Source organism: Nothoprocta perdicaria, unplaced genomic scaffold (genome assembly GCF_003342845.1).
Source record: "Nothoprocta perdicaria isolate Ctin4 unplaced genomic scaffold, notPer1 scaffold_120, whole genome shotgun sequence".
Taxonomy (NCBI): Eukaryota; Metazoa; Chordata; class Aves; order Tinamiformes; family Tinamidae; genus Nothoprocta; species Nothoprocta perdicaria.
This window is the reverse complement of record NW_020454317.1, coordinates 2223936-2242222: the sequence shown is the minus strand read 5'-3', so window position 1 is coordinate 2242222 and position 18287 is coordinate 2223936. Positions and strand designations below refer to the sequence as shown.

Sequence of the window (18287 nt, the reverse complement as noted above, 5' to 3'; positions counted from 1 at the left end):
AGTAGTGGACAGCATGACTGAAAACAGGATCTAAAAGATGAATACATGTTAAGTGAAGAAAGCCCCTAATACAGTAATAATTATGAAAGTTTTGTTTTCTGGATATAATATAAAGAAAAGGGCATAGGAATTTAAATGGCCTGACTCTTGTGGTCTATCTGTTTTGGAAGGACAGTGAGGAGGTAGTGCAGTCTAGGCACCTCTCTGTTTCTATGAGGGAAATAGTGAAGAAGTTGATCAGATTTCATAGCTTGACCACTGTTGCTTTTCCCAGGGAAAGCAGAGAGAGAATTATACCTGCTTTGCAGTTAGCAGGGGTGAATCCTAAGGACAAGAAGTTACAGCACTAGCCAAGCAGCATTAAGTAAATGAGTTTTTTTCAAGCCTGATCCGTTCATTTGCTGTGTTGCTTTTCAGGACCCTGTCAAAGACGGTGAAGCAAAAATCAAGGCAGACTATGCTCAGCTGTTTGAGGATATGCAGAATGCATTTCGCAGTCTGGAAGACTAGACTCTGCCTCTCTGACCACTCCAGTTTGTCCTCTGAATTTTTCATCTCAACTCCTCAGCTTCCCTACCTTGCCGGAGTGATGCAACAGTACTTGAGTTAAAATAGTCCTATGTTTCCCTGATCATACTTCTTGTCTTTACAAAACATTCCTTTTAGTTTGTGTTTGGCCTTGCTTCATGTGTCTGAAATGGTGAGTGAAGTGTGAATGAGCCTGGCTGAATGTTGTATGCTTCTAGGGTGGGAAACACTTCACCTTGCCCTCTCTTGGTGATGAGGCTCTTACCTTGAAAAGAAAACAGTTCAGCTGTACTGGCAGAGGAGATATAGGCTTTAATGCAGTCATGCAGTACACTTTGAGCTGGTGAGAGTAAGGGCATTTAGGTCTAGCACTTTTGCTAAGTGACTATCATGACTTAAACTCTCTATTCCTCAACTTTTTTTTTACCATATTTTATGATGTGTGGGTATAAGCAAAAGTAACATAAATTTCTCACTACACTGTCCCTTCCACAACTTCAGGTTGAGGTTGTTGGTGTTATAATGTGGTAGTTCTGGATTATGAACAAGAAGAGACTCACTAGAAGATGAGCATACAAGCAGCCAGTATGCTTCTGTATGCTGCAGAAACAGAATTTTATTTTCCTACTTTATAATTAGATAGGACTCTTGGACTCTGCAACAGCTAAAATGAAAACCATAGCTGCTCAGCTTTCAGCAGACTTTGTTTCCTTCTTTACCTCCAATTTGCCACATAAAATTTCATGTCGGCCACTTTAGTATGTGAAGTTCGTTACAGCTGCTCTATACTACAGGACATAAGAAGCTGTGGTAATTCCCCTTAACGTGGACCAGGAATAAGGTCCTAAATGATGGTGATGATTGTTTACCAATACACTTGCCTTCCTATGTGATGTCCTTTTTCAAAAAGGATGCACGTGCTTAACCCTTCTCCTCTACCATACTAGCATACACAACTTGTCTGGCTGTGGCCACAACATGCCTTCAGTCCTTGTATACAAGGAATGTATGATGCTAAATTGCTGCAGAAGGGGAGGAGAAGACTGAGGAGTACAGAATGGATTTACTTTTCACTTGTCGGTTGTGATACCAGGGGACCTCCTGCACTGTGCTCCAGAAGCACTGTTAGGCACCAGCACCTGTTTTTTGTTGGGAATGTTTATTGGCAAAACTAGTATGAGATGAGGAATAAGCATAGAGCAGCTTTTCTGTCAAACTTTAAGAGCCAGCAATCATCACTGCTGCATAAGGATAGAGATTAAAGGTGTTGGTATCCTACCCAGTCTTTGATTTGACTCTCACTTGTGTTTCAGATGACATTTAATGTTTTTGTCATGCATTCTTTCTTCAGCTTGGTTCCAGCTGACATCTATTAAATTGTTATGGTCATGAAACAGAAACTGTTGTAGATGATACTGTTGTAGTGGCATGGTTACACAAGTGTTAATTCTGCATTGAAGTATTTCCACTGAGCTGCCCGCTTTGAACAGTAATGTTGCAACAGGCTCTCTAAACTCTGGACCACAATCAACTCACTATCAGAAAGAGCTCCATTGAAATGTTAACTTATTGAATATTTTTGGTTCTCTCCATCGAGATGTGACTACTCCAGCTAATATTCTGGTAGTGAATGATTCAGTTTACAGTTCACAAAACTTTCAGTGTATGCTGCTTTAACGATGATCATGTGTGAATGAGTAGTCATCATTAAAGTCCTTGATGGATTTCTCATTGTTCAAACCTTTCACCACTGCACTATGTAGCATTTCATGCTAGAAGACAGATGTTCCTATTTCTTTAAATAGAGAATGTTATAAACTTTACATCTATAAGATAATGCAGTTATAATATTTATTGTGCTGTATCTGACCCTGAAGTGTGACCAGTTCAAACAGGTTTTTTTTTTTTTTTTTTATTGTTTCTGTTTTGTGTCTCAGTTTTCAGTGTTCAGATTCTAATGTTCTGATATTCACTGTGTTTTGCAAGTCTTCCCCCCGACTGCTGGGAGGTAGGATGATAAGAAAGCAGAACCCAGATACCTACTCTACCTTGTATATTTCATAATATATGTTGCTGGAAGTTGTGTTTAAAAAACAAGAAAAAAAGAAAATAAAATGGATTTAAAATAGGTCTCAGCTATCCTATTGTCCTAAGTCAAACTACAGCATGGGAGAAGCAAAGCTTTTAACTTTCTTCGAATCTTTCTTTGTAAGTTTTGAGACTTTTTTTTTAAGGATTTAATAAGGATCTTTTACCTGAGTTACCCCCTTCTTGAACAGCTTACATAGTTCCCTCAGACAGTAAATGGAAGAGTTGTATTAACAGTTATAGATAACAGTTAATAAATGTTCTTGAGGTAGACTTTTAGAATTAATTTTATTGTACTAAAAATATAACTTTTGTTTCACTTGTGGTTCCTATGCCTGGTAATAGTAACATTACAACAATTGTATTTATATCTCCTTCTGCCACTTAACGAAGTTTTAAAGTATTTCCCCAAAAAGTACATAATGCTGTGGCATATAGCTCCTAAAATCCCCATTGAGTATTTTATGTTTTGAATTTCTGTATCAGAAGATTACTGCTGTCCATATCCTGAAACTGACTATAGGCAATATCTCTTTAAAACACAGGTATGCAGCCTTCTGTCAATAGCAGTATATTACCAAGTTCAGCCATTTTGGTATACTGTGTAACGTCCCTTAGAAGGAAGTATTTTGTTATTGTGTTGGTATACACACACACACACACACACACTAAGAGATACAGAGGTAACATAAAGCAGATGTTCGAATAATTCCATTACATTGCAAGAGAGGGAAGTTTGAAATTCAGTCTTGGCAAACAGACTGCCCTCCACTCTGCAGGCAGCAGCATTCTGTGGACATTGAAGAAATCCACTAAGGGAAGCCCTGAGGTCAGACTTTGGCAGCTTTGAAGTTGCAAAGGGGTAATGTTTTTACTTCATCCACTCTGCTTTTGTGGATCTGGAAGGCAGGAGTCACCCAGCGGCCACAAGAACACTGCTCCCCCTGCCAGCTGAAGGAGCCTAGCTTCGACGTGCATTTGGGACACAGGAGCTGCAGGAAAGACAAATGACCCATTCTAAAGCCTGTTCAATACAGTCCAACTTTAAATGTAGTTCTATAGTAACCTTAGCTCAATCACCTCCTTCCTTTTATTGTTGCTACAAGTTAAACAGGCTAACAGCCAAAAAGCTAAAGAGGCATGGTTGGTATCGATCATGCCTTGGAGTATGACAAGCAACTAAGCTGACAGATAGGAAGGCAACTGGTCATACTGTGTGTAGTTCCAGGGCAGTTTAACCATTCTATTAGAGCCTCAGTCATCCTGAGACCACAACAGGTTTTGAGAGTCCCAAAAACTTCAGTAGCAAAAGAAAAGCTGACACAGAAAACCCCACCCAACATTCCTGATAGCCCTCTTGGCCCAACAAGATTACTGACTCTTTTTGCTATAGATTCTCAAATGCTAAATGATTTAACTAGAAGCTGCAACATTGTGTCAGCTAAGGCTGGAAGACCTGGGACATTGTGTATGGGAGCCATCATATCACAGACCCATAAACAGTTCGTTCTGCATTGACAAAACTCATCCAGAAAGCTGAAGTGCTTGCTCCCCTTCACCTGTCCTTCCATGACTCCCAGGAGTATGGGCTCCATCCACTCTACAGGCTCAATGAAGTAAGAGGTACATTTATCACAGCCATGCTTATGAAGCTGAGTTGAATCTGTTATCCTCTTGTGAGCGAAGGCTGTTGGTCCACTTCCTTCGATGTGGGACAAAATGCTGGAACTACGGAATAGAGAGCGTCTGTCCTCCAGGACAGAAGGCAGGGGAAATGAGTATTTATTTATTTTTACTGGGGAAATCAGACTATAATAGATCATGGGGACATGGACCTCTTGGCAGTAAATAAAAGGGATTTTACACTTTAAAAAAAAAATTGATCTAAAAGATCAACATGCACTGATCCAATTTAGGGCTGCTACTTAACAAATGCATAACTTTGGGCTGTTCCACAGTTATATGTCATATATAGTTGTTATATAAAGTGGTTTATATTTTCAGACAAGTCACACCTATAGAAAAAATAAACTGAGCTCATTTTTACAAAAAATATCCCTATACCGAGGGAAGAAGATTTTTCAATTTCATTTTACATGATCCATGAAAGGCAGTTAAAACATAATAAAATAGAATGTCTATAGCAACTTTCAAGCAAGAGCAAGCAACTTCATAGGGCCAAGCAGAATTACAACTGATTATATAATCTAGCATCTTAGGCTCCACAACGGCTGCAAAAGTGCAAAACTGAAGAGAAAAAAAAAAAAAAGGCTTTGTTTCACAGAATATATTTGTCTAATTTCTGTTACACACCATATAGAGACACTATATAGAGACATACAGGGCCTCTAGAAATCATCTAGTCCAACCACACTGTGCAAGAGGGGACACCTAAAGCACATGGCACAGGAATGCATGCAGCCAGGTCTGGAAGATCTCCAGAGTAGATTCTCCACAGTGCTCTGTCATCTTAAGAGTATAGAAGTTTTTCCTCATAGGGAGAGGAAATAGAGATCTCTATCTTTAAGATAATGATATTCCCATAGAGTCACATGGCCTATTTTTTTTCTCTCAAGACTTTACTTCAAAATTACTTTAATGGGGAATATAAAACATTCAAGTACCTGCATTTTCTGCATCTGTAGAGAGCCTCTGTGTTTGAAGTTTGACATATACTGGTTGGATCAGCAGCAAAGACCTCTCGGGGCAACTCTTGAAGCTCTGCAGAAAGAACAGTAACAAGTTGTAAATCAGACATAAACCCGTGATCCACTTATGAGGAACAAGGCAAGCACTGTGCCTTTGCCTTATTACTATTATTACTAATTTTCAGGGAAATGTGGCCCCTTATTATGACTACACACAGCCCTCCTCCAACATGCCAGACACCAGATGTCTTCCTGAAGTACATGCAATTAAAACATTCACATGATATTTGTGAACACTTAGTGACCAAGAACAAAAGTACACAGATAAACAGCAACAATGGTGCAATACAGCACATAGTTCCCAAGATGATCTGAAGTAACTGCAGGAGGCAGGTCCTGAGGTGCCCGGTGCTGTCTACAAGGGCCTAGAGACATGCGGGCTGATCAAAGCAGGCCCAGGGGCATCCCACTAGCCATCCCCAGGCACTAGCCATCCACAGGATGGCTCCTGGAAGTTTATAGCCCACTTTTGGGCACTCACTGAAGTGCCGAATGAGTGGCGAGAGGCAAGGCACCCCTGACACCCCACTCAGTACTGAGCCTTGGCTTAATACTCCTCGCCCGGGCAGCAGTACTCACCGGGATACTTCTCCGTGACCACCTGCAGGCGATACCGCTTGTAAAGGGGGCTGCTCACATCCACGGAGCAGCCCATGGCCTCGTAGAGCTGCAACTGCGCCTCGAAGCCCGAGTTCACCCTGCAGCCGGGGGAGAGCAGGGGGCGAGTGAGGGCCGCGGGAGGAGGCCCGGAGCCCGCGGCTGCCCCCCGCCCCGGGCACCCACCCGACATCGGGTTTGGCGGCCCTAAGGGCGGCGTAGGCCTCTTCCCAGGGCAGCCCCTCGCTCTTCATGAGGTAGGCGGTCGCCACTGCGGCGCTGCGGCTCACCCCGGCGGCACTGCAAGGCAAAGCGGGACTATGAGCGGGCTGAACGAGACCGCACTGGGCTGGACCGGGCGCCGCCGCTCACCAGCACACGAGAGCGGCGCCGCCGGCGGCCCGCGCGGCACCGAGGAAGGCAGCGCAGGCGTCGAAGCGGCTTAGCAGATCGGCGCCAGGTTCGTCCCGCGCCCGCACGTGCATGGCCCGCAGTCCCGCCGGCGGCGGCGGCGCCTCCTCCTCGGCGCCCACCGTGAGCACTGCCACCACCCCTGCCGCCGCCAGCGCCTCAGGCGACGAACAGCACTCAGCACCGCCCACGTACAGTCCCGGCAGCACCGCCACCATCCCGCCGCCCTGCCCGCCCGCCATGATAGCGGGCACGCCGCGAGGGAAGGATGCCGCCTCCAACAGGGCGCGCTTCCGGCGCGGCGGGCGCCGCCGCTCCCAGCATGGCGGCGCTGCGCGGCGGGCGCCGCCGTCCGGGCCCGGCTGGAAGCTTCCGCGGCGGCGCGAGAGGCCGCGGGCGTCGCTGGGAGCCGCGGCGGGAAGGGAGGCGCAGCGGGCCGGGCCAGGCTGCACCGGGAAGCTAAAAGCCATTTTTTAAAAAAATTTTGTATTTCTTTTTAATTATTAAACATATGTTTAGCAAAGGGGCTGGAGAGAGAGCAGTAAACTGGCCATATGGTCCAGTGCTGCTGGCTTCTCTTGTGGTATAACAGGACTCACAGATAGCCTAGTTCTCCTAGTCAGAAAGATCATAAAAGTATGACATGTGGCAGTCTTACACCTACTTGTAATGAACAAATGTTCAAGAACAAATGAAGAAGGCATGTAGCTTCCAATATGCTATTCTTTAAATCTCTTCTAAATTAATCATGTATTTCTGAGGTCTTTTGTGTATTTTGCATTGGCAGTATTTTACTTTGGAGATGAACTATCTAAAAAAGCTTGAAACTCCTCTCAGACTAATGAGTGGGGCTTCTTTTAGATTTTTTAATCTAGTAACTTAGCTGCACAGAATCTGTAGTGTGACCTCCGCTGTGGATCACAGTATGCAAATAGGTGGGAGTTGAGTGCCCTTACCACTGGAAAGCCCAGCACTGAAATATTTTTATTGGGTTTTTGCCATCCTTACACTTCTAAGTAGTAAACAAACAGTATGATAACAAATGGAGGCCAAGAGGAGTTTTCATCTGGAAAACGAGAAGAAGCTAAGCAACACCAGCTTTCATTTTTGTTCGCGAAGTGCTGGCATAGAGATTCATACAGGACAGTAGAGCTTTGAGGAAGTTTCATTTACTGTGCGATACCTGGCTGCTTTGTAGGAGAGTTACTGAGCAGAAGCTTCTACTGAGCCAGGTTTTTCTGCAGGAAATCAGCCCCCCAGGAGAATCTGGGAAATTAACTCAGCTTGCTTCTAAGGTCTATTGCATGACCACAGCCATGTAAGTGGGAGTGAAATTAACATGCAGAATAAAGATAAGAGCAGTTAACTTTAATCTAGACTGAGTCCTCCCATTCAGGACTTAAACTGTGTTTTTTCAGTGTCATAAATTTTGCATTCCTTTAAAACTTTTTCATCATTCATGTTATGGACATGTTTTAACGTTATGGTCACATTAAACCATGTGTAACTGAAAATACTGATGGAGAGAAGCAACAGTCAGAGCTCAAAGATGCCAAAGATGCCAAAGGTGGCTGCTTCTTGAGGGAGCTGATGCTCCCTAGTTGTAATGTGATTACTATGCTCCTCCTGTTCATCCTTACAGATTTCTATATCCGTAGAAATACAGGTGCTGATAGAAAAGAAAGCTGTTACTTCAAAAGGAAAATATATGGTGAGGAATAGCACAGAATCCATGGGGCAGAGCCCATGGGCAGCTCCCTACATAAGTGCTTCGCATGACTGAGGCTGTACTCCCTAAGCTACTTTACTGATTCTTTGTACTTCCTTTTACAGTGTTTGCCACCTGCATCTTGAGCATATGGTTACATAGCCTGAATTTGCTTACAACTCCCAAAATAGAACATTTTTGTTGTTTTTGTTTGTTTCAGTTTCATTTGCAAACACCACTCCCCAGCCTCCACCTTCCCCCTTCAGCCTTTGTCTTCTCCTATATCACTTAAATTTCTAGTGATTTCTTCTCCTCTGGGTTCCAGGAAACTGTGTGTGACTAATTAAGCTCAGGTGCAAGGAAAAACAAATCAGATGACAGACTGCTGCCCACTCACTCCAGTAAGTGCATTCCATCTCAGCATGCTTTACAGGGGACAGCTGGAACGGAAGAAATCTCAACAACTGTAGTTTCTAACAGAAAAGAAAATGTTGGCCTTCCTTGAGTTTTCCACTATAGAAATTCACAGCATGACTGAATCAGCAAAACAATCTCTTGCTGCAGAAGCAGAGGTGCTGTGAAACCCCTCTGTTGTGCCCCAGTTGAACAGAAGTATTTTTTCCTGTTGGAATTATTTGGTCTGCATACATTGCTATACATTTGAGTAGTTCTGTTCATTCAGGCTTTTAAGCACTTTAAAGTGTGCACATAAGACAGTTGATGAGAGATAGTCTGTAGCTTACAGCCCCAGTTGCCATAAGCAGCACTCTGTAGAACTGTGGAAGGGCCAACAGGTGGGGAGCATCTTAAAAAAGACATTTATGGGAGTCAGTGACTCTGAGTTTCTGTCTCCTCCTCAGATATAAATATACCAGGAGCTTGGGGCTCTCACTTTGCACAGATCTTTCTGGTGATGAGGACTGTATCATTTTTTTCGCTTCTTGGAGAAGTAGCGTCTCTCAACCCTGGTGGGATGAGAATATGATGGGAGCTGAAAACCCCTATGTGGGAGCATCTCCTCCCTTGCAGCAGCATCTTCCAGCTGCTGTTGTGCTTCTAGAAACAATAATCTCTAGTCTGTGAAAGACAACTATTCTTTGCATTAGTGCCCTTTGTAGGTCTATCCTAGGCTTTGCATTTCTATTTTTATCCATATAACAGGAGAAGAATGTCTGCATCTCTTTACAGGAAGCCTGAAAGACTTATAAAGGCTAAGACTGGAGCTTACTTTAGATACTGTGAAGGAGAATTTCACAGTAACCTAATGTGGATGGAACTTTCCCGCTTGCCTTGATGCTCTCAGTATATGCAGACATGCAATTACTCCATATGTCTAACTAAAAAAAGAGAGTTTCCCAACTACAAATTTGATGCTTCATGACAGCTGTTACTAGGATGCATTAATAATTCTACTTTATGACTTTTAACTGTTGTAGTAACCTGGATTTATAATGACACATGATGTTCAGCACCACATCATGTAAGGCAAGTAATATAATACTGCCAGGTGACTGAGCTGACCTACAAAGTTTTATCTCTTTGTCTTCGGCCAAATTTGCTGCCCTGTTTACTGTATTAAATTGAACAGGTTGCACTGTGCTTGTAGAATGGTTACCAGCCTCTATTTTGGCACTTCCTGAACATTTTTTTTCCCTGTCACCTGACCATTCTGTAATACATTTGGTGGACCTTCCTTCCTCATCCTTTCTCTGATACTGTTTAAAGCAGTTCAAGCAAAATGCATTCTGAAGAGGACTATACCACAAGATAGCTACCGGAAGTGGAGGAAGGAACGTATCTTGGAGAAAGTGACGGAATGTGTAGTGTTGCCAGCAGGTTGAGGGAGGGGATCCTGCCCCTCTACTCAGCTCTGGTGAGGCTGCACCTCAAGTACTGTGTGCAGTTCTGGGTGATGTGGAGCTTCTAGAGATGGTCCAGTGGAGAGCCATAAAGATGATGAAGAGAATGGAGCATCTATCATACAAGGAAAGACTGGGTGAGTTGGGCCTGTTTTACCTGGAGAAGAGAAGGTTGAGATGGGTGTTGATACCTCTGATCAACATGTACAAGTACCTGAGGGGATATGCGTGTGCCATGTGCTTTAGGTTTCCCTGCTGGAGTTGGACTAGATGATCTCTAGAGGTCCCTTCCAAACTTAACCATTCTGTGATTCTCTGAATCATAGACAGTAATGAGGTTGTGGGAGAAGGAGAGGATAATACTCCAGGAGGAAAGGGAGACCATGGCTGCTGCATCTCACTGCCTCTCAGTGGTAATATGCCTATTCCACAGTCCTTGAAGGAAGGATAGAGTGCAAAGATTGGGGTCATCTCCTGTAACTTCTATGTAAGTTCTCTATAACTCACAGCATGAAAGTCAATACTGAAGAAACAGAAATAGAAACGTTAAGACTGTAACCTAGAGCTGGTTCTAGGCTCCCCTTGGAGCACTCAGCAGCCACAGCCCTCATGCAATGTCCCACGCTCGCTCATATCTTGTCTTACTGGGGGCTGTGTTTCCATGCCAGCTTAGACACGCAGTGCAGTCACCTACCTCAGAGGCACAGGTGCCTGAATCACAGGTTCTGAGGCAAATGGACTCCATCTCTTAGATACTCATCGCTCAAAGATGCATTCCAGACTGCTCCTGCAAGCTGCGCAGGAGCCTGGCCCAGCAGTCTTTTTGTGGCTCTTGAAAACTCCAGATCCCACTGGCTACTTCTATGGGACTAATGAAAAGTCATTACAAAGAATGAAGGAGGTTTAGCCAGGGGGTTTAACTGCACTAGAAAGAGTACTGCACTGCCACTGAAAAAAAATAGCCAAGGCCTGCAAATATAGGTAAAAAAGAAGGCAGAAAATCTCATGTATTCAGTCTTTAAGACTTAACCAGGATGCCTGTTTTTGTATATATTTCTGTGAAACAAGTGTTTGTAAATGAATAGCATAAAGTAGGAACCTTTTATTAATATTTTAACATCTGCAATATTTGTATATGATGCAGTTTAACCTTTATTAGTCTGTAATGAATATTATAAACAAAATATTTTTCAATGTGTACCTTAATTGCTGTTAGTCCATAAGGCAACAGAAAATACACTATGCAAAATTATTACCATAAGACTGTAACATGAGGCAGAAGTAATGCTGAAGAAATATGCCTGAAGTGGGAGACTGGTTAGTGTGTCAACCTCTCAGTCGGAACTTCTGTTTACTTGTGGCTATGCCTCCTTAATTTCTGTGGTTACTTCTTTCTGAGTTCCCTGTTTTTCTGTCTTGCTTTCGAATCATTGGGGAAAAAAAAAAGGTTGATGTAGACATTCTGGATCCTCATGGCTAGCTCTGTAGTGTCACAATTACATATTTTTTTATTTAGCTACATCTTAAAGCTGTTTTGTTTTATCCCTCTCTTTCCCCACCCCTAAATCATTTAATTTAAATAGCAAGTTCTCTTTTCCTGCCATTTATGCCAACAATGGACTTGCTGGGGAAACAAACAATCCCCCCACCCCGCACAGTTTTTGTTTTGATGGTGAAGCAAGATAAGTTTGTTTCTGCTTCCTTAGAAGAGAGGAGCTGTTCAGTTTCCCCTTTACAAGGTCAATTCTTCCCTGGGTGTGTTCAGGTTTGAATATATCTTTTCTGAGTGTGTATGACCAAACAGTGTTCCAGAGGTGCTTTTTTTTCTTAATGATTTATAAATACTTCTTTATATTTATATTTGTTTGGAAGGAGGATTTCGCCCTTGACGTCCAAATTCAGCGCACCTTCCCGGCCGCCTCCCTGCCCCGCGCCAGGGAGCCCTGCGAGCCGCCGCGGGCGCCGGGAGCCGCCGCGGGCGCAGTCCGCAGGAACTCCCCTTGGCACGGGGCGCCCCGGAACGCCCCGTTCCGGGCTGGGCTCCTCCTGCCGCCGCTATTGGCGCGGGGGAAAGGGGCAGCGGGCAGGGCCTTTACGAGCAGCGCGGGGAGGAGGGGCGTGCGGGCGGCCGTTGCGGTTTCCACTGTCCCCGTCCCGCCTCCTTTAGTGCCCACCGCCTTTAGGGCTCTGCAAGGAGGGGAACAGGGAGGGACAGGGGCTGCCGAGGAGCCGCGCAGTAGCGGCGGTTACTAGCGGTGCCGCCCCGCGTCGCCCGTTAGTCGGCGGCGGTTACCTAGGCGGTTACCTCCGGGGGAGCAGGGCGGAGGGGCGGGGCCGGCAGGAGCGGGCGGGGCCGGCTCGCGGGCGGCGATAAAAGGACCGTTAAGGGGGTGGGGAAGGCGTGCGCGTGCGGCTGGCGCGGTCGGCCCGGGCTGTGCGGCTGAGCTAACCGGTGAGCGGCGCGCGGTCCTTCGTGGCCCCGGCCCGCCCTCGCGGGGATGGGCAGAGCTCTGCGGTGGCCGCCGCGCGGCGCTGCTTGGCGGGGGCCGCGGGTGAGCAGCGAGGCCGGAGCTCTTTCTGGGCACGGGTTTTGGCCCCACGGGAAAGCTGCTCCGGGAGGCAGGTCCGGAGGTGACGGGCCAAGGGTTAGCTGAGCTGGCTTGCCGTGCTGGAGTAGGGGTTGTTAATGAAAGTGCGTTCAAGGTGTACACTCTTGTAAAGGGAGGAAAAAATTGCTTGGAAGTGAGTAATGTGACTCAAAGGAGTAGGTAAGTGAGGGCTTTCTCTCTGGATACAGTAGATATAGTGGATACAGTCTACCCTGTGCCTCAGGGAACAGAACTAATCGTGAAAACATGTATTTAAAAGTTCTGTTAAGTTCTGTTTATTTAGTAGCAGATACGCTCTTTGCTGGGATCATGTACTTAGCATCTGGTTTGTAAGTTAATCTTTCCTTTAGTAGAGTGGATGAGAGGTGCTGCTGTGAGACCACTGGCGTGGAGCATTGCATTTAATTTGGAAATGCGCCTTGAGGGCTTGTATGTAATGTAAATACTGTAAACTCTAATGGTGTAGTGATTGCGAGTTGGTGCTTTTAACTACCTAATGTGCTGACTGAAACTTGCCACTGATAGTACAGCAAAGCCCCCTTGGCTCTTAAGAGAAAGCATTTTTTTAAATGATACTAAGTCTCCCTGTCCTTCAATACACTGACTTAAATTCAACAAGTATGTAATACTGTACTGCAATAGAGTAATATTTGCTGCAGGTACGGTCGTCTAAACTTATTAGGAGTTGACAAATTGTATCTTGTAGGAAAGCAAGCTTTACCAAAGGGTAGTGGTCATGGCAAAGGCTGCTGAAGTTATCCTCTCTTTTTCTGCCTGTGATTTGTGTATTTTACATGCAGCATGAGGCTGCAGTGCTCTTAGTACTGTTGAGAGTCGATAGTAGAAATAGGTAGTCCTTACCTTGCCTGCAAAACTGATTTCTTTTGAATGGATAAACATCTGCAAGTAACGAATCTTTGGTTACTGGAAACTGTTATAAGGCACGACATGGGAGGTATGCAGATGTCCCAAATGCACTGAATTCTTTTTTTTTTCCCTTTTTCTGTCAGAAACTTAACCTTTGCAGAGTATATAAAGCATTTTAGTAATGTGGGGGTGAGAAGTTTCCTAGACTGGCAGTGTCTTGTATTGAACTGTAGCACCTGAAATATCTCCCTAGAAGATGCTGCTGAGGGCAGCAGCACACATTCTGTTTCCTACAGGGAGCAGAGCTAAGTCTGAGGTGGGAAAAGCTGTTTGAGCAGCTCTGTAGTTGCTTGGTGGCCTTAGCTGCTAAGATATCTGCAAAAGAGAAGGAAGGGGGGGAGCACTTTGAAATGGAGTAACTGAGAGCACTTGCTGCTTAAGCCAAATATTGTGGAAGAATTGCACATCCTTCTTTAGTGACCTGCAGGGCTGAAGAGTTTGAAAACACGGTGCTAACCAAACAAAATAAGTTAATGTGCTCAAAGTACTTTTAGGCAACTACCAACAGGCTTGATATATAGCTTCAGAATTGGAAGTTTTGAGTTAGAATCTCTTAGGTTGTCCTGAGCTGATTAATTTATAAATCACAGGTTTGCTTCATTCCTATTGAAGCTGATGTGACTTTTGTTATGAGTGGCAATAATGTGATAGAACAGCTTCTGTTCAAGGATAGAGATTGCTTCATAAGGAACACTTAATCTTATTACATATCCGACTTATGATTTGACTAGCCTCTGTGGAAAAGATGACAAGTCAAAAGAGCTGTTGACAAATTAAAAACTGGAAAAAGGCAGGCATGAAATATGATAGTAGCAGCTCTGTCTTGCTTAAAATACTCGATGCTCTAGGTTAATGTCCAAAATGAAGATGTGGTTGGAATTTGAATAATTCAAACCCCTAATGATAGGCGAGAGTTAATGATCTAAAGTTTGCATAGCTTGTCCTTGGCAACTGTACATGCAGTCCTTCCTAGTACTTGAAGCAGAAGGTGAGGTCCCTATTAGTCTGCAGCTGTCAAAAAGCACCTGGTCACAACAGAAACCTGGAATGCTTAAAAAAGAACAAGTGTATTAATAGTGGCTTGGCTTACATGATTGTAGAACGTATTAAGTACATACTCCAAAAGATAAGCCACTTAAGCACAAGTCAGGGATCAGTTCAACCACAGCAAAGTTACTTAGTCCAGAAGTTTAGAAGAGAAGAGGCTGTGGTGGTCTGATCACTGATGTTTTTAACCTACCAAAGATTAAAATATAAAGCAACTGGAGTAGAATGTGATTGAATGGTTGTATGGTTGTACCTGTTAGCTGACTTTATAGCTGAAACATCATCCAGGATGCTGAAATGCTCTAGTTTATTTGTAGGATCAGGGTAAACTTAGCATTTGAATTTGAAACATCTACTTTTAGTATGGGAAAAAAAAATTGTGTGAGAAGGAAGAAGTGTTTATGGTATGGTAAAAGTGTTTAAGTGGATTAGATGCTTCTAATCTCCAAAATTTACTTTTGAATATCTTCAGGTGCCATGTTAGTTGGGGATAGTTTGGACTTCAAATATAAGAAACAGTTTTAACCCTCAGAAACCCTCAGAAGTGCTCTGTGTTTGCAATTCTCACTGGCTTCAGCGGATATTGTAGATGCCCTTGAAACTTCGGGCAAAGCTAATGTATCATCTTCATTGAGACTTTCATTTTTAAACAAAAGCAAGGCTGCAGAGCTTAAGCTTATCTCAAAAAGACATGACTAAATCCTGTGCAAGCAAAACTAGATAGGAAAAAGGCTTACTGGTGAGAATTAGCTTGTAGAATTTTCTTTCTGATTTTCTATATATGTAGACAGAACTGCAGAACATAGCATGTATATCCAGGAAGCTTAAATATAAGGTCTGACTTGTTTTTTTTCCTCTTCCCTACAGTTTCTTTGGAGAAGAAAAGCCTTATAATGGCAGGCAAAGGAAGTAATACAGACTGCATGTCATGCAGTGTTCTGAACTGGGAGCAGGTCAGCCGCTTGCATGAGACTCTTACAGAGGTGGTTCCAATCCATGGACGAGGTAACTTCCCAACACTGAAGATAACTCTGAAGGACATTGTTCAGACTGTTCGAAGTAGGCTGGGTGAGGCAGGCATTGTGGTACACGATGTCCGTTTGAATGGCTCTGCAGCTGGTCATGTCCTGGTCAAGGATAATGGGCTGGGATGCAAGGACCTGGATCTCATTTTTCAAGTTTCTCTTCCAACTGAGGCAGAGTTTCAGTTAGTTCGAGATGTGGTGTTGCGATCTCTCTTGAATTTCTTACCAGAAGGAGTAAGCAAGCTAAAAATCAGTCCAGTGACACTGAAGGAAGCGTACATCCAGAAGCTAGTGAAAGTGTGCACAGAGTCTGACCGCTGGAGCTTGATATCACTTTCTAACAAGCATGGTAGAAATGTGGAACTGAAGTTTGTAGACTGTATAAGAAGGCAGTTTGAGTTCAGTGTGGACTCCTTCCAGATAATACTAGATTCCCTGCTGTTCTACTATGACTGCTCAGAAAACCCCATGTCAGAGCATTTCCATCCAACTGTTATTGGGGAGAGTATGTATGGAGACTTTGAAGCAGCTTTTGATCACCTCCGGAACAAGCTGATAGCTACCAAAAATCCTGAAGAGATCAGAGGTGGTGGGCTTCTAAAGTATAGTAATCTCTTGGTACGAGACTTCAGGCCCATGGATAAAGATGAGATCAAAACATTAGAGCGCTACATGTGCTCCCGGTTCTTCATTGACTTCCCAGATATTCTGGATCAGCAACGCAAGCTAGAGACCTACCTCCAGAACCACTTCTCCAAAGAAGAGAGGAGCAAATATGACTACCTCATGATTCTGCGCAGGGTGGTGAATGAGAGCACAGTGTGTCTCATGGGACATGAGCGAAGGCAGACTCTCAACTTGATTTCTCTGCTGGCACTCAAAGTACTGGCAGAACAAAACATCATCCCCAATGCTACTAATGTCACCTGCTATTACCAGCCAGCACCTTATGTTAGTGATGTAAACTTCAGCAACTACTATCTTGCAAATGTTCCTGTTCCATATAGCCAGTCCTACCCTACTTGGTTGCCTTGCAACTGAGCATCTCCTTTTCCAGTTCTTGAATGGAAGTTACTAGAAGTAAAGATGATGAATGTACATAGACAAATAATAACTGCTAGTGGGGGGGTGTTCTAATGGAAATATAGAAGTTGCTTTGGACTGAATTTCCTGGTATGTAGTAGGACTATGCAACCAGGTAACCTGGTAAGAGCCTTTCAGTATGCTTCTGCAAATGCCAAGAAACCTTCTTGCCTCTTCATTGAGAAAAGAGAACCAGCAGTTGAATGTTAGAGGAGCAGTTATAAAACTTGGTACTGATCCTGGAAACAGCTATAAAATGATCAGCACGTGAACGATGTTAGTTAACAGGAGATAAATTAAAATGCCTTGTGCAGAAAAGATGACTATCTTGGAATAGTTAAAATAAAAAACCTCTGCTCTGTTACTCAATCTCTATTTTTATAACTTCTCAGTTTAAGTTGTCCAACTTGCTGTTGAAAAAATCATGTAAAAAATCACGTAAAATCATGTGGGCCAGCCTGACATACCTGGGTTGTTTGTGGTGTTTTTTCTTCTGGTTGTATAGTGCTAGTACCTGTATGCATGCTGCCTGTCTTTTTTTTTTTTTTTGAGGGTCTCAAGATTGTTTCCTGTAGTGCATGGGGATATACGGAGCAGCCTCAAGTTCAAGATTATTTTCTTGGAAGTTGAAGATGTAAAGCACAAGCTGACTTAAAGTAACTTAAGGTTTTGGGTACAAAAGCTTCTCAAAACATGCACCACTGCATGATCTACAATATTCACTCATCGGCAAATCCTTGAAACAAAGAGTTGAAGCCTTAAATAAAATTGGAAGCACTGTTTGAATGGTTGAGGTGGAAAATAATATTACAGACAGGTTCAAGATAAGGCCTTTGGCTGCTTTTTAAAACTACTGGCACAGTTGGAACATAGTTCGTCTCTTACACTGAAGCTGAACTTTCATTCTCACAGGTTCACATCAAGCAAAAAGAAACCACTGTTAGTTGTAGGATAATGTGCACTCCTGCCATGCTATAAGCTTCCAAAAGTGCCTTCTAGAGTGAGTTTATTCTCGTACAACTTCAGGCAGGTCCTGAAGGCTTGCCTCTCTGCCACTTAAAGGTTAAGCTTACTGGTTTATCACTATCAGTTGGTTTCTGTATGAAAAGTTTTTTTGAGGCTAAAATCAATTTTTTTCTCAGGTGATCTTAACCCTCACCTGAAAAAAGTTTAAAACCCTAAGTGGGGCTCTACACATGCAGTATGTGACAAAAGTCTACTCCTATTTTTCAGAAGAGCCTCTGAAAGTGGGTGTGTTTTGAAGTATTGATAGCTTACATCAAAAGATAGATGCCAAGCTTTCTACTTTGAAATTTGTGCAATGTAAGGATGGTCAAAATTTTCCCACTTCTGTATATAGCTATAATAGAAACTGGGTGGCATGTTGATAGAAATTATTTCATTGTCTTGCAATAGTAAAATACAAGTGACTGAGTTTCCTTTGCTTAGCCAGAGAAATAGAGCAGAAGAGCAGATTTTTAGAGCTACTTAATATGTGCTGGTATAGTACTTAACAGTATAGATTTGCTAATCCCTTTTTATGACTTGGCTTTTAGCTGTCTTTGTTAGCTTGTGAAGCTAAAGTGCTGGGAGAAATAAAAGATTTAAACTTAAAGGTAAGGCAGAAAGTGAAACCCAATTTATAGTTGCTATTGGAACTGGAAAGTAGTAGGTTGCCAGTACAGCAACCTGGCAAG

At 43.5% G+C, this 18287-nt stretch overlaps 3 protein-coding genes across 4 annotated transcripts in view; 2 read left to right on the top strand and 1 right to left on the bottom strand.

Moving 5' to 3' along the window:
• The window catches only part of ATP6V1A (ATPase H+ transporting V1 subunit A), a 29272-nt gene extending 27045 nt beyond the window's left edge, over positions 1-2227 (top strand). For both annotated transcript variants that reach the window (XM_026054262.1, XM_026054261.1), the window contains exon 15: positions 418-2227. In XM_026054262.1, coding sequence (XP_025910047.1) covers positions 418-510 — 93 coding nt within the window. In that variant the 3' untranslated portion in view covers positions 511-2227. The remainder of the gene's footprint in view (positions 1-417) is intronic.
• A 688-nt stretch (positions 2228-2915) lies between these two features.
• On the bottom strand, positions 2916-6550 carry DUSP12 (dual specificity phosphatase 12). The gene is made up of 6 exons (XM_026054263.1): positions 6294-6550; positions 6108-6221; positions 5904-6022; positions 5241-5337; positions 4176-4362; positions 2916-3608 (listed from the first exon to the last, which is right to left on the bottom strand). The coding sequence occupies exons 1-6, from the start codon at positions 6548-6550 to the stop codon at positions 3447-3449; spliced, it is 936 nt and encodes a 311-aa protein (XP_025910048.1). The 3' UTR covers positions 2916-3446.
• Positions 6551-12320: 5770 nt separating this feature from the next.
• On the top strand, positions 12321-16978 carry TENT5C (terminal nucleotidyltransferase 5C). The gene is made up of 2 exons (XM_026054324.1): positions 12321-12351; positions 15350-16978. The coding sequence occupies exon 2, from the start codon at positions 15376-15378 to the stop codon at positions 16546-16548; it is 1173 nt and encodes a 390-aa protein (XP_025910109.1). The 5' UTR covers positions 12321-12351; positions 15350-15375; the 3' UTR covers positions 16549-16978.
• The last annotated feature ends 1309 nt before the right edge of the window (positions 16979-18287 follow it).